General features: G+C 43.9%; 1 protein-coding gene across 3 annotated transcripts in view; it reads left to right on the top strand.

Moving 5' to 3' along the window:
• Positions 1 to 16,817, top strand: part of slc12a2 (solute carrier family 12 member 2) — a 257,401-nt gene that overhangs the window by 68,973 nt on the left and 171,611 nt on the right. For all 3 annotated transcript variants that reach the window (XM_070881565.1, XM_070881575.1, XM_070881585.1), the window contains exons 2-3: positions 2,087 to 2,206; positions 8,641 to 8,716. In XM_070881565.1, the coding sequence (XP_070737666.1) occupies positions 2,087 to 2,206; positions 8,641 to 8,716 (196 nt within the window). The remainder of the gene's footprint in view (positions 1 to 2,086; positions 2,207 to 8,640; positions 8,717 to 16,817) is intronic.

Here is a 16,817-nt window from a genome sequence, read left to right on the forward strand (position 1 = left end):
CCTCGTGCAGCGTTTGGGTTTCACTGAGTTGGTGGCGGGTCGCTTGCTGCGGGTTGGAGTCGAGAACACTCGCCTCAAAGGCAGAGTCTCGTTTGAGGAGATCTTCAAAGTGCTCCTTCCAGCGAGCCCTGACCGCCTTGGTGTCCTTGATTGTTTCCCCGTTCTTGGCCAGGAGTTTGGTGGGGCTTTGGAAGTTTGGACTGTAGGTGGCCTTGATTGTAATGAAGAATCCTCGCATATCGCGGCTGTCAGCCAGTTGTATCTCCTGTGCTTTCTCCGTCCACCATTGTTCTTTATGTCCCGGGTTTTTTGTTGGACCTCAGCCTTGAGCCGTCTGTAACGTTGCTTTGCAGTTCCCGAGTTGGGTTGTTGCTTGAGGCTCAGAAATGCTCTGCGCTTACGATCTATTAGTTCTTGGATTTCCTGATCATTCATCAAACCAGTCCTGGTGTTTTCTGGTTGAGTAACCAAGTGTCTCTTCACAGGCACTGGTTATGGAGGCCTGAGGGCAGTCCAAGCGCTGTGGTCATTCAGCATCTTGGGGTCATCAAGGCACGCCAGATTGGCTGTGAGGCGCTGGCTGTACAGGGCTCTCTTAGCTGGGTCTTTAAGTGTCCCGGCATTAACTTTTTTGTGGCACTGTTTCTGCTGTCCCCTCTGCTTTGGGGCTATGTTTATATTGATGGTGGATCGGATTAGGTGATGGTCCGTCCAGCAGTCGTCAGCTCCTGTCATGGCGCGGGTGATGCACACATCCTTGCGATCCCTGGCTCGGACGATGACATAGTCGGGCAGGTGCCAGTGTTTGGAGTGAGGGTGTTGCCATGATGCTTTGTATTTGTCCCTCTGGCGGAACAAGGTGTTGGTGATGAGGAGTTCATGTTCTAGACATTTTGTCAGGAGTAGGTTACTGCTAGAGTTGGTTTTCCCTACCCCCTCTCTGCCAATCACGCCTCCCCAGAGGGCTGTATCTTTGCCGACTCTGGCATTAAAGTCACCTTGGAGAATCAGTTTGTCACCCGTGAGGACGTGGGACATGTATGTCTTGAGGTTGTAATGAAAGCCCTCTAACCTCACCCATTGCGTCGAGTGTTGGGACGAACGCACTTATGACTGTGGCGCATTGGTTCTGGGATAGTGTAAGGCGAAGAATCACGAGGCGTTCATTAACCCCGCAGGGCGAGTCTGAGGCGGTCGACCAGTTCATTTTTGAAGGCGAAGCAGACTCCATGAAGGCGGTGTTCTTCCTCTGGTTTTCCTTTGCAGAAAAAGGTGTAACCTCCACCTTGTTCCTTGAGCTGGCCTTCCCCTGCCCGCCTGGTCTCGCTTAGGTCGTCAATGTCGATGTCAAAACGTTTAAGTTCCCGGGCAACTATGGCGGTGCGGTGTTCCGGCCTGTTGCTGTTGGAATTGTCCATGAGGGTCCTGACGTTCCAGGTCCCGAACTTCATATTAGCGAAGTGGAAGAAGCTTGTGCGTGAGTTCTTTTAACGTGGGGTGGCCGCTGCACACCGGCAACCACACGGGCTTAGCTGAGCAAGGTCTTGGTCCAGTGGCAAGGGGGTCCAAGACAACTGGAGACCAGGCACTGCTGTATAAGCTTAATTGCCTACGGCAAGGTGTTGGCTGCAAGCTTGGCGCCGAGTAGCGCCATTGATAGTAGATGGCCCGAGGCTTGGTTTGGGGGACAGGCATTAGGAAGGTCAGCTGCCCGCTGGGGTTCCGAGGGATGTTTTGGAAAGTTTCTTCCAAGGTTAAAAATTTCCCCAAAGGTTTCCAAGTTGTTTCAAAAGTATGAGTTTAAAAGTATTTCCAAATGATTTTTTTCAAAAGTTTAAAAGTTACACAGGTTGATTGAATGTTTAATAAATAGATTTACTTTTGATTAAAAGTTGAGCTGCAATACATGGACGACACCTGCGTCTGCACATTCTGAGGCTGAACTCCAGGATATCGTCGATGTATTCACTGAGGCATATGAAAGCATGGGCCTTACGCTTAACATCTATAAGACAAAGGTCCTCCACCAGCCAGTGATTTGAAGTGAGAGGCATTAATATTAAAACTTTTCTCTCTTGCTTTTCAGGAGCCTTTTGAGGATGGCTATGTAAATGGAGAAGAAAGTAGTCCAGCTGAAGAGGCTGTGTCGAAGCATGTTTCTGACAATAAAGGTGTTGTAAAGTTTGGCTGGATTAAAGGTGTCCTGGTAAGTAATTGCTAACTCCTGCTTTCAATGAACATAGAGCAGGTAATTCCCAATATTGGGTCGTATTCATTCATGTTTTTTTTAAATAATTTTGAAATAGAACTGCTATAGGGGCCTTCAGAATCCTTTAGAAGTTTTGTCGATTTCAGTTTGGTACTGGACGTGTAGATTCGATATAGCTTTGAGTGCCTGCATCTGCTAAACAGCCAGTTCATAGCAAAATACTCTAATCTTTTTTTGTTACAAAAGGTGAATTTTTTTGGTGACTCATGGTTTCTGTACTTTGAAGGCACAACAACCACTTTCCCCAAGTCTTTTTTTTCAGAAATAGTCCAATCTGCAGGTTCATGCAACACTGTTGCCTTACATCAGTGACTCTACCCCTAATTGATATTAGTTGCAACTGCATCATGTGATTTTTTTTTTCCCCTCGTACGTCACCCATGATCTCTTCCGAAGAGATATTTATGTAAGGAATGTCTCCTCATTTACCATACTTTAACAGCAAGTGACCACTTGTAGCGCTCTCTACCCTCCAAAAAAAACAGTGTGCATGTGAGGAGGTTTATTATTTAAATTACAAAGTTCTTTTTATTAATGTCTATCTTTAGTGCAATTTATGAGATCTAATAGGCATGGGCTATGTGAAAATTATCCTTTAAATTTTTTTTCCAAAGTATTAGAAATTCCACGACACTAAACATCACTAGCAATCTGCAGCAAAAACCAATGGATAAGAAGAATGAGTTTAGTTAAAGCTGCTTTCAACTCCATCATATTTAACAGTGAATTGACAGAATATATCTGAGTAATGTGTACAGGTGTGACGTCCGAAATTCGGAAACCATTCAACCGAGGCCGTTCCGGATTCCCAATATTTCCGGATTTCAGAATGTCTTTGCCTGGGCCGAGGGAGGGGGTGGATCGGTTGGAATGCTGGAGGTTGGGGGGGGTGGTCGATCGGGCTGAAGTGGGGGGTGGTCAATGGGTCAGGCCGAGTTGGGGGGCTGGGAGGAAGAAGTCGGGTGGCCAAGGCAGGGGAGTCCAGATTTCGAAACTGTTTCCGGATGACCCCGCCAAGGATCGGCCCAGATTTTGGACGTCGCACCTGTATTAATAATCAAAATCCTCAAATCAGTGCGGTACTGAAAACTCTTTAAAAGAACTACTGCAAAAATACAAGCTTGTGATACTAATTAACTGCCAGATATTGTAAAAGAGTTGAGAGAAATGTTTTGTACTGATTAAAACCATTGATGTATGCAGTACAAAACAAGGCCATTTGTCCCATTATATCTCAACTGGGACTTTGGTAGAGCAATCCAAAATTAACCCCCTTGCACTGTTCTTTCCCCATTCCCTTGTATCTTACTTTGCTTCAAATGTACATCCAATTTTCCTTTTTTAAAATATGAAATGGTTTCTGCATCAACCACTCTCTGTGATAAAGCATTCAATGCTCCAACAATTCTGTATTCCCTAAATCTGTTGTCTGCAGCCCTCTTTTGTTCCCCCAAAGCAATTTGCATTTTTTTTTTAAATGCTGAGGATTCCTGTACTTTTCTCTGAATGTTGGGACTGAATTTAAAAAGAAACTTTTTGGAATACTTGGGAAAATTTCTCTTTGACTAAAGCAGTCAAAAATGTTCAGGGTAAAATGATTAGTATGACAAAGTGTCCAATTGTATTTGGTGCGCCAGCAGCAACAAACCAGGACGGAGTTAGGTTTCCACGCCCTTAACCTTCCCAAGGGCATTATATTAAACTTTATGGCATGCTTTTGAAATAAGCTGCATGAGTTTTTTCTTTAAGAGCCTCCTGTGTGTGATATGTTCTGTGCTAAAAGGATTTCAGTTTTAAATTTATTCTATCATTGTGGAGACACAATATCATTGAGGAAAGCGAGAAACATCCCATTTTATTCCACTTTTAAGCCATTAGAGATAGATCTGCATTTATATATTTCGCATCCTCAAAGTCCCAAAGCACGTTACACAGCTAATGAAGTTCCTGTGTAGTATAATCACAATTATTACATAGGTAAACACGGCAGCCAATTTTGCATACAGCAATGTTCTATGAACAGTAATGAGATAAATGACCAGAGAACTTTTTTGTGGTATTGGTTGTGAAAAGAATTTTGGCCAGTACATCAGAACTCCCCTGCTCTTTGTCGAGTATTGCCATGGGACCTTTTATTTCCACCTAAGCAGGCAGATAGGTGCCTCACATTAGCATTTCTTGCCAAAAAGACGGCACCCTCAAAGTGCAGCCCTCTCTTCAGTCAACTTTGTTTTTGTTATTCTCCACTTCTCATTTTTGTGTCGTCTCATTTTTTACAAGATGTGTACAGTTATTTTGAACTTTCATTTCCAGCACAACATTCCTTTCTCACCCCCCTCCCCCCCCAATCCTTTCTGGACCTGCTCTCCAAATATGATTTTGACTTGACATCTTACTACATTTTCGCAAAGAAATGATCTTTTTTAGATTGTATAATCTTCAACTCATCATTATCAACACTGAGTCATGGAATTAGTAGGACTATTTTAGTTCCATGACAAAGTTAAATGTGATGCTACAGCTGTCATTTAGTGGCTGTGAAAACATGTTGCATATTCATATAGCAGTCTACAGCTGTAGGAAAATCAATAACCAAAAGGAGGCAAATTATATGAAATGTTTTGATATTTTATCGCTTGTAAATTAGGATTCAAAAGAATTTATCAAAGCACTTCAAGTTTGCTATTCTTAAAACTCAATGACTCTCAGTGGGTTGAATATTGCAAATTAATTGCCTCCATCATACAAGAAATTAGGGAGGCGTGCAATAAAGGTACAGCAGTTATCATGGGCAACTTTAATCTACATATTGGATTGGGCTAACCAAACTGGTAACAATACGGTGGAGGAGGATTTCCTGGAGTGTATTAGGGATGATTTTCTAGACCAATATGTCGAGGAACCAACCAGAGGTCTGGCCATCCTAGACTGGGTGATGTGTAATGAGAAAGGACTAATTAGCAATCATATTGTGCGAGGCCCCTTGGGAAAGAGTGACCATAACATGGTAGAATTCTTTATTAAGATGGAGAGTGATACAGTTAATTCAGAGACTAGGATCCTGAACTTAAGGAAAGGTAACTTCGATGGTATGAGACGTGAATTGGCTAGAATAGACTGGCTAGAATAGAGGGTCTAGTGAGAAGGAGGAACTGAAGGAGACTCTAATTAGTCAGGAAGTTGTAATAGGGAAATTGATGGGATTGAAGGCCGATAAATCCTCGGGGCCTGACGGCCTGCATCCCACAGTACTTAAGGATGTGGCCCTAGAAATAGTGGATGCATTGGTAATCATTTTCCAACAATCTATCGAATGTGGATCAGTTCCTATGGACTGGAGGGTAGCTAATGTAACACCACTTTTTAAAAAAGGAGGGAGAGAGAAAACGGGTAATTATAGACCGGTTAGCCTGACATCAGTAGTGGGGAAAATGTTGGAATCAATTATGAAAGATAAAATAGCAGCGCATTTGGAAAGCAGTGACAAGATCGGTCCAAGTCGGCATGGATTTATGAAAAGGAAATCATGCTTGACAAATCTTCTGGAATTTTTTGAGGATGTAACTAGTAGACTGGACAAGGGAGAACCAGTGGATATGGTGTATTTGGACTTTCAAAAGGCTTTTGATAAGGTCCCACGCAAGAGATTGGTGTGCAAAATTAAAGCACACGGTATTGGGGGTAATGTACTGACGTGGCTGGAGAACTGGTTGTCAGACAGGAAGCAGAGTTGGGATAAGCGGGTCCTTTTCAGAATGACAGGCAGTGACTAGTGGGGTGCTGCAGGGCTCCGTGTTAGGACCCCAGCTATTTACAATATACATTAATGATTTAGATGAAGGAATTAAGTGTAATATCTCCAAGTTTGCAGATGACACTAAGCTGTGTGGCGGTGTGAGCTGTGAGGGGGACGATAAGAGGCTGCAGGGTGACTTGGACAGATTAGGCGAGTGGGTAAATGCATGGCAGATGCAGTATAAAGTGGATAAATGTGAGGTTATCCACTTTGGTAGCAAAAACACGAAGGCAGAATATTATCTGAATGGCGGCAGATTAGGAAAAGCGGAGGTGCAACGAGACCTGGGTGTCATGGTACATCAGTCATTGAAAGTTGGCATGCAGGTACAGCAGGCGGTGAAGAAGGCAAATGGTATATTGGCCTTCATAGCTCGGGGATTTGAGTATAGGAGCAGGGAGGTCTTACTGCAGTTGTACAGGGCCTTGGTGTGAGGCCTCACCTGGAATATTGTGTTCAGTTTTGGTCTCCTAATCTGAGGAAGGATGTTCTTGCTATTGAGGGAGTGCAGCGAAGGTTCACCAGACTGATTCCCGGGATGGCAGGACTGACATATGAGAAGAGACTGGATCGACTGAGTCTATATTCACTGGAGTTTAGAAGGATGAGAGGGGATCTCATGGAAACATATAAAATTCTGACGGGACTGGGCAGGTTAAATGCAGGATGAATGTTCCTGATGTTGGGGAAGTCCAGAACCAGGGGACACAGTCTAAGGATAAGGGGTAAGCCATTTAGGACAGAGATGAAGAGAAACTTCTTCAGAGTTATTAACCTGTGGAATTCCTTACCGCTGAGAGTTGTTGATGCTAGTTCATTGGATATATTCAAGAGGGAGTTAGATATGGCCCTTGCAGCTAAAGGGATCAAGGGGTATGGAGAGAAAGCAGGAAAGGGGTACTGAGGTGAATGATCAGCCATGATCTTATTGAATGGTGGTGCAGGCTCAAAAGGCTGAATGGCCTACTCCTGCACCTATTTTCTATGTTTCTATTACTGCTAGTGTCCCCCAAGGATCTATCCTTGGCCCCCTCTTATTTCTCATCTACATGTTGCCCCTTGGCGACATCATCCAGAAACACAGTGTCAATTTCCACATGTGTGCTGATGATACCTAGCTCTACCTCACTAACTTCTCTTGACCCCGCCGTGGTCTCTAAATTGTCAGACTGCTTGTCCAACATCCAGTTCTGGATGAGCAGAAATTTTCTCCAGTTGAATATTGGAAAGACCGAAGCCATTGTTTTCGGTCACCGCCACAAACTCAGTTCCCTAGCCATTGATTCCACCCCTCTCCCCAACTTCTGTCTGAGGCTGAACCAGACTGTTCGGAACCTAGGGAATAACAGAGATAGGGAGGGGGGAGACAATGGAAGGATTTAAAAATAAGGATGAGAATTTTGAAATCGAGGCATTGCTTAACCGGTTGTAGGTCAGTGAGCACAGGGGTGATGGGTGAGCGGGACTTGGTGCGAGTTAGGACATGGACAGCCAAGTTTTGGATTACCTCTAGTCTACGTAGGGTAGGGTAGATGCCAGCCAGGAGTGCATTGCAATAGTCAAGTCTAGAGATAAAAAGGCATGGTTGAGGGCTTCAGCAGCTGAGGCGAGGGCGGAGACGGACGATGTTACGGAGGTGTTTGACCCTGAAATGATCTTTCGATCACACATCCAGAGCATAACTAAGACCGCCTATTTCCACCTCCGTAACATCGTCCGTCTCCGCCCTTGCCTCAGCTCCTCTGCTGCTGAAGCCCTCATCCATGCCTTTTTATCTCTAGACTTGACTATTGCAATGCATTCCTGGCTGGCCTCTACCCTACCCTACGTAGACTAGAGGTAATCCAAAATTCAGCTGTCCGTGTCCTAACTCGCACCAAGTCCTGCTCACCCATCACCCCTGTGCTCACTGACCTACATCCGGTTAAGCAATGCCTCGATTTCAAAATTCTCATATTTTCAAATCCTTCCATTGTCTCCCCCCTCTATCTCTCATTTCCTCCAGCCCTACAACCCCTCGATATCTGCGCTCCCCTAATTCTGTCCTTTGAGCGATTTGTAATCAGAGATGCTCAAATCATTGCTGGTCTGGGCCCTATGCTCTGAAACTCCCTGCCTAAACCTCTCCGCCTCTCTACCTCTCTTTCCTCCTTCAACATGCTCCTTGACCTGCGCTAATTTCTACTCGTGTGGCTCGGTGTCAAATTTTTATCTTATAATACTATTGTGAAGTGCTTTTAGGATGTTTCCCTACGTTAAAGATGCTGTATAAATAAATACAAGTTGTTGTTGAGAGCTTTTTTTTTGAAAGATGTAAATATTTGTCCAATACATTATTCCAAATCAATTGTTGTAGTTGCAGTCCATATTTTCTAGTATTTTACTGCCTTCGTAGCAAAATAATACTATTTAAAATGCATAATTTTAATTGGCGTCTAGAAGAAATACAAGAAAAATTATTTGGATATGCTTAATTCACTGCCTGCTTGGCTGTCACTACAGATTGGTAAGAATTTTGAATATGTGCTTATCAACTATTTTTTGTGCTCTCTTGGAATCTTTCCCTATCCCCTAGGTACGATGTATGCTAAATATCTGGGGTGTGATGCTCTTCATCCGTTTGTCGTGGATTGTTGGCCATGCTGGGATAGGTACGTGGAATAACTAAACTTTCTACTGATAGTGGGCTAGTGCTTAAGTGTGATTTTCACCTTTGTTGAATCATAATTCACATGTTAAATGGTTCAACCATTTGCAGTAATGTCTTGAATGTAACATGGTTATCATCTTTTCTGATCTTGATTAGATGCTAGGTGTTGAAATTGAGCACATTTTACAGTTTGCAGTGAAACATTTATAACTATTCATAGTGCAACTAACTACAAATTAACTAATTCAGGGGAGAATTGCTAAAAGATTTTTGTGAACCTAGAATCATAGAATGGTTACAGCACAAAAGGAGGCCATTCAGCCCATTGAGTCCATGCCGGCTCTTTGCAAGAGCACTTCAGCTTGTCCCACTCCCTGCCCTGTCCCCATAGCCCTGCAATTTTGTTTTCTTCAGGTACTTATCCAATTCCCTTTTGAATGCCACAATTGCATCGGCCTCCACCACCCTTTCAGGCAGTGAATTCTACATCATAACCACTCGCTGTGTAAAAAAGTTTTGCTTCATGTCGTCTTTGGTTCTTCTGCCAATCACCTTTTAAATTTGTGTCCTCTGGTTCTCGACCCTTCTACCAATGGGAACAATTTCTCTCTATCAACTTTGTCTAGATTTCTCATGGTTCAAATCTCCCCTCAACTGTCTCTGCTCTAAGGAGAACAACCCCAGCTTCTTGAGTCTATCCATGTAACTGAAGTCACTCATCCCTGGAATCATCCTTGCAAATCTTTTCTGCACCTTCTCTGAAGCCTTCACATCCAACCTAAAGAGCAGTGCCCAGAATTGGACACACTGCTCCAGTTGAGGTCAAAGTAGTGTTTTATAAAGGTTCAGCATAACTTCCTTGCTTTTGTACTCTCTGCCTCTATTTATGAAGCCAGGATCGCGTATACTTTTTTAACCGCTTTCTCAACCTGCCCTGCCTCCTTCAACGATTTGTGCACATATACCCGCAGGTCTCTCTGTTCATGCACCCCGTTAGAATTGTACCTGTTAGTTTATATCGCCTCTCCTCATTCTTCCTACCAAAATGTAATACTTAGCACTTTTCTGCATTAAATTTCATCTCCCCACGTCCACCCATTCCACCAGCCTGTCTCTGTCTTCAAGCCAATCACTATCCTCCTCACTGTTCAGTATACTTCCAAGTTTTGTGTCATGTGCAAATTTTGAAATTATGCCCTGTACACCCAAGTACAAGTAATTAATATAGACAGGTACAACGGGCTCAATGTTCCCCAAAGACGTTTTTTTGACGTATTGCCAGAGTTACCCAGTATTTCTGGGCCACAACTGCTCCAAAAATAAGTGTCAAATTTCCCCGTTCTATATTTTTTGAAATTGGCATTGTGCAGCCTGTCCTGGGGGTGGAGCCTAATGTCTGCGCCGAAAAACGATGCCACCCCTTCTGCGCATGCGCAGGGAAAAAAAAGGACGTTTTTGACGTGATTCCTATGGGCACACGTGCACAGTACAGCTCTCGGTCTGCAATCAGCCATTTTTAAAGAGTCAGTTGTGTGTGTGAGAACTTTAATTATCATTGGAAAAATCGGAGCTGCAATACAAGATGCAACCCGGTGCCAGAACCAAGAATTTCTTACAGGATGAAGTGGAGGTACTAGTTACTGTGATTGAGGCCAGATGGCGGAGCTGGACACCAGCAGAGATCACATAAAAGTCCCACCCAAAGAAATGAAGAAACGCTGGAACCAATTTGCAGAAAATGACTGTGCAATGGTGGCCAGTGCAAAAAGAAGTGGCAGGACCTTGGTCAAGTAGTTAGTGTAAGTAATATTTTCATTTATTCAATGCCATTGGAATTGTAATGTAAATGTGACCAGCTGTATATGTCCCACCCAGCAGAAAGACACTCTCTCTCTTTAAAAAGTTGTATTTTCATCTTTGCAGAGGAAAGTGGCACACAACAAACGAGAAAGAACTCGAACAGGAGGAGGCCCGACAAATCTGCACCGACTGACACCCTTGGAAGAGAAGGTCGCTGCTTTGATGGGTCCTACCTGGAGAAAAGCAACCATTACTGTCAGTGAACATGAATGTTGCAGGAATTTGAAACCCTTTTGCCCAACATGGGGGGGGGGGGGGGCGCATGTCACAGGTAGTTGAGACACGATCAGGGCACATGAGGGCATGAATGTTGAAGTTAGCTACTGCAATAAGGGAACACGCCCAGACACCGTGCCCATTGATGGAATCAACTGCCACTCCCACTCTGATTCCCAGACCAGCCTGGCCCTCCACATGACTGCCTGCCCCCCCCGGCCCAAATCAAGAAGTGTGCATTACTCGATGTTCGGAAAAAAAAAAAATAAGCTTGGTACCAACCCGAGAAACGCTATGCCACCGCCTGTGGGCAAGGATGGTGGAGTCACTTTGGACCAAGCACAGCGTGCGGTCTTAGAATAAGGTGGAGGAGAGATGGGTGCAGCCTTTCTTTGCTGATATTATTGTTACTGTTGTAACTGTTCTCTAATTAAAAGTTTTTTGTAAGTTATGTAAATTTTCAAGTTTATAAGTGATCAAGTTTTTAAATGAGAGTGATCTTAAATTAAAGTTTAATACAAGAATAATTTTATTGAAGTTAAGTACATTGTAAACTTTTGAATAGTTGTTTGTAAGTGATCTTAAGTGAAAACTTTAAAGTTTGATGCAGGAATATTTATATTTAAGTTAAGTACAAACAAATGTTAAACTTTTGAATAAAATATTTTAAATTATAACTGAATCATTTATATTATTCCATTATTAACACAACTGTTTGCAGTAAACAAGAATCATTTCCATCATTTGTTCCATTAACACCACACAAAATTACAGAACAGGTCCAAACAGTAAACATGGTCCATGTGGAATAGTTGCCACTGAGCCTTCAGGCAGCAAAGCGTTCACAAAAGAGCTGTTGGCACAAGGTTCGAGCAATCGTTAAAGGGGCATGAGGGCCCGCCCTCCTCTGCCGTCGTGCTCCGGGTTCAGGTACTTGCATGGCTTCTCATCTTTGTTGTCCTCCTCCCGATCGTCATCTGCATCTTCCACATCATTATCATCAGCCACTCTCACCTCAGGTGGGTCTTCTGCTACCAGCTGATGCTGCCTCATGATGGCTAAGGCATGCAGCACCCAACAGTGAACTGACCGACAATCTCAGGGGAGTATTGCAAATGGGCTCTGGAATGGTCCAAGCATCAGAAATGCTGTTTCACGATGCGAATGGACTCCTCTCTTGTAATGCACGGCACAATGTGCGACATGTTGTATTCCCGGTCAGTTTCCATCCGGGTTACGTGTAGGGTGTCATGAGCAAGGTGTCGAAACCGTACCCTTTGTCTCCCAGGAGCCAGCTCTGCCCTTCTGGCTGCTGCTGAAACATGGCAGATATAATGCTCTCGCATAGGATGAACACATCATGGGTGCTCCCAGGGTATCTTGCATCAACTGACATGATGCGATGCATGTCGTCACACACGATCTGTACATTAATGGAGTTGGAAGCCTCTTCTGTTCCTGTATATCTCTGAATCCTCAAGATGCTCGCAAGGCGTTATGGGTACAATCAATGCAGCCCGGTACCTTTGGGAAGCCAGCAATCCTGGAGAAGCCCACCGCCGTGTCACGCATTGCCTGGGCGGTCATGGGAATCTTTATGTAGTCATTCCTCCGGGCATATAGTGCAGCAATCAACCGCCAAATGCAGACATGTGTTGCACATTGAGAAATGGTGCACACATCCCAAGTTGTAGCTTGGAACGATCCAGATGCATAGAATGAAAGTGCAACTGTAACCTTCACTTCAGCTGACAAAGCAGTCCTCCTGATGCTTCTAGGTTGCAAGTCTGTTTTTACTAACTCTCATATCTCAGTTACAACTTCTTTGCGGAAACGCAGCCTTCTCACAGTCTGCATCACTCAGGTGCAGGTACGAATGCCTGTCTCGATATACTCGACATGGGTAAGGCCTCCTGCCCATCACCCTACGTTCTGAGGTTCGTCATGAGATGACGTCGAATCAATTGTCATCTCTGCAGCACCATCATGCAGAAGGCTTGCACAAGGCATGACATTGTCAGTATTGCCCCCATGATTGAATTTTACCTTTGCACGAAGCTCAAAACGGCAGGCAGGACAAGGTTCTTTGTTCAACTCTGTATGGACCACACCCAGGTCTGAGCAGGCGCAGTGATCAGGAACTCCCCAACCCCCCCCCCCGGGTTACATTAGATACGTATTGCGGGCTGCTTTTGAAGCCGAGCCCTGAGCCCCACGCGAGTATCAGATTCTGCTGGCCGACGCTCCGACCCTCGAGCCCTGTTTGCAGACATTCAGTGGTGGCGTGGCTGTTTTTTTAAAAAAAAATGAAAACTTACAGAATTCCATCAAACTTCCATTTACTGCATTTTAAGGTTTAAAAAAAAATGTATCTTTATTATGCATATTTAAGTGTTGGTTCCCTCCCAAACTTCGCTGAAAAACAATGGCGTCTTTCTGCGCTGATTTTTCAATGCACGCTACTTTTTCTCAACTCACCAGAAGGTTTTTTTGGCAGTGGTCACGTACGCCGATCTAGGAAAAATATTTTTTGGGGCAAACTTACATGATTGAGAAAAACTGCCGCAGACATCAGGTGACGCCCCCATGACGCAAAAAAAAAACGAACTTAAAAAAATCATCATAACTGAGTTATGCTGGCGCACATTCATTGGGGAAACTTTAATTTTTTAACTTACGCCAAAAAAAGCGGCGTGTGCCATAAAAATGGCGCAATCACTGGAGAAAATAGTCCAGAATGCTCGGGACTGTGTCCGTTCCTGTTTTTGTTTTTAATCTGGATTTCAGGCAAGAAAATTAATCATCTGAATTCTGGAATCCTCAACTGAATCCGTGCTGGGTTTTCAGCGACGAGGACAGAAATCGGGTAAAACCGAAAATCCGGCCACTCCTCCTCCTTTCTTTCCTGAATACTTTTATATCCAGAAATATTATTTGAGCCAGGTCTGTTATCGCCACAGCACCCTATTCTCATGTGGCTATTTGCACCTGCAGCTCACCAACCTTATTTACCACGCGCCCGTGTACTGAAAACCTATTTTAGACCACTCTCTATCTGACCCCAACTAGTATCGTACAATTTCTTACTCTCGTGCTATCTGTCTCTCCCAATCCTTTTGTGCACTTTGTTTCTCCTTTCTAATGCCACATCATGGTGCCTATCCCCCTGCCAAATTAGTTTAAACCCTCCCCAACAATACTAACCGCACCCCCCCACCCCCTACCTTGAGGATATTGGTGTAAAAATGTAAATATTTATCTGGACAAGTTTAACGTTTCTTTAAACAGCTAAGATTTATCTAAATATTTTTTGTTTATCCGCTGCTGGAATATTCCTTTTTAATTTGTACTGTGTTGCTGCAAATCCCTATTCTTGATAAACAATCTCAAAGAAACAGTTTCCAAGGCAAAGCTGTACTGTGGGAAATGATTTACTTGGAAAAGATTATGGCTCAAAGGTAATCGTTCATTTGGATAAAAGTTGCATCTGGGTTAATAATGAAGGTTTTGGTATTTTGCGCCATCAAATAAACTCATAAATTTCTTGGGAAGTTGGTAGTTTAGGTTTGCATTATAACTTCATTAGCGTCCTCGTCCAGGCCAACATCCCCAGCTTTGAAGCACTGACCACACTTTATCGGCTCTGACCACACTGACACCTGGGAGTCCCTGGCTATAGACCGCCCTAAGTGGAGGAAGTGCATTTGGGAGGGCGCTGAGCTCCTCCAGTATCGTCGGCAAGAGAATGCAGAAATCAAGTGCAGACAGCGGAAGGAGAGTGCGGCAATCCAGGCACCCTGTCCACCCTTTCCCTCAACGACTATCTGTCCCACCTGTGACAGTGTGGTTATAGAAACATAGAAAATAGGTGCAGGAGTAGGCCATTCGGCACTTCGAGCCTGCACCGCCATTCAATGAGTTCATGGCTGAACATGCAACCTCAGTACCCCATTCCTGCTTTCTCGCCATACCCCTTGTTCCCCCTAGTAGTAAGGACTTCATCTAACTCCTTTTTGAATATATTTAGTGAATTGGCCTCAACAACTTTGTGGTAGAGAATTCCACAGGTTCACCACTCTCTGGGTGAAGAAGTTTCTCCTCATCTCAGTCCTAAATGGCTTACCCCTTATCCTTAGACTGTGACCCCTGGTTCTGGACTTCCCCAACATTGGGAACATTCTTCCTGCATCTAACCTGTCTAAACCCGTCAGAATTTTAAACGTTTCTATGAGATCCCCTCATTCTTCTGAACTCCAGTGAATACAAGCCCAGTTGATCCAGTCTTTCTTGATATGTCAGTCCCGCCATCCCAGGAATCAGTCTGGTGAACCTTCGCTGCACTCCCTCAATAGCAAGAATGTCCTTCCTCAAGTTAGGAGACCAAAACTGTACACAATACTCCAGGTGTGGCCTCACCAAGACCCTGTACAACTGTAGCAATACCTCCCTACCCCTGTACTCAAATCCCCTCGCTATGATGGCCAACATGCCATTTGCTTTCTTAACCGCCTGCTGTACCTGCATGCCAACCTTCAATGACTGATGTACCATGACACCCAGGTCTCGTTGCACCTCCCCTTTTCCTAATCTGTCACCATTCAGATAATAGTCTGTCTCTCTGTTTTTACCACCAAAGTGGATAACCTCACATTTATCCACATTATACTTCATCTGCCATGCATTTGCCCACTCACCTAACCTATCCAAGTCACTCTGCAGCCTCATAGCATCCTCCTCGCAGCTCACACTGCCACCCAACTTAGTGTCATCCGCAAATTTGGAGATACTATATTTAATCTCCTCGTCCAAATCATTAATGTACAGTGTAAACAGCTGGGGCCCCAGCACAGAACCTTGCGGTACCCCACTAGTCACTGCCTGCCATTCTGAAAAGTACCCATTTACTCCTACTCTTTGCTTCCTGTCTGACAACCAGTTCTCAATCCATGTCAGCACACTACCCCCAATCCCATGTGCTTTAACTTTGCACATTAATCTCTTGTGTGGGACCTTGTCGAAAGCCTTCTGAAAGTCCAAATATACCACATCAACTGGTTCTCCCTTGTCCACTCTACTGGAAACATCCTCAAAAAATTCCAGAAGATTTGTCAAGCATGATTTCCCTTTCACAAATCCATGCTGACTTGGACCTATCATGTCATCTCTTTCCAAATGCGCTGCTATGACATCCTTAATAATTGATTCCATCATTTTACCCACTACTGATGTCAGGCTGACCGGTCTATAATTCTCTGTTTTCTCTCTCCCTCCTTTTTTAAAAAGTGGGATTACATTGGCTACCCTCCACTTGATAGGAACTGATCCAGAGTCTATGGAATGTTGGAAAATGACTGTCAATGCATCCGCTATTTCCAAGGCCACCTCCTTAAGTACTCTGGGATGCAGGCCATCATTTCTCATATTGGACTTTACAGCCACCCAAGAACTCATGCTAAGAGTGGAAGAAAGTCTTCCTCGATTCCGAGGGACTGCCTATGATAACTTCCATATAAAGGCAGCATCGTGGAATGGTATATTTGGGGTTTGATGCTTGGACCTAGAGTTTTTTTGTAAAATCTGTATTTGACAGGACTAGCAAGGTTTCATATTTTAGTAGTTTCATTCATGTCCTGTTTTATATCTGCCACCTTTTAAGCTGATCTAGGATCATTCTGGTTCCAACCCAATGCTAATTTATCATGGCAGCAATTATTACAGATTTGCTAGAGTACACTGCTCTATGAAGATTTTGAGGTATTCTTGCTGCTGTTTGGGAAAATGTATTGTGTATGAAATGGGAATAGTTAGTAGAGTGCGGTGTCTTAGTAATATGTATTGTACACAAGTCTGTCTTGCAATAGTTCTCCTGACTCAGTTATGGTGCTGTGGCAGTGCAAGTCGATAAGACTGCAAGTTTAGATTGTGGAATTCTTTTCTGCAAACTGTTGTCGAAGTACGGCCCACAATTGATTTTCAAAATGAAATGAGATAGTTGTTGAAAGATTACAGGGAGCGAGCAGGAGAGT

Source organism: Pristiophorus japonicus, chromosome 1, assembly GCF_044704955.1.
Source record: "Pristiophorus japonicus isolate sPriJap1 chromosome 1, sPriJap1.hap1, whole genome shotgun sequence".
NCBI lineage: Eukaryota > Metazoa > Chordata > Chondrichthyes > Pristiophoridae > Pristiophorus > Pristiophorus japonicus.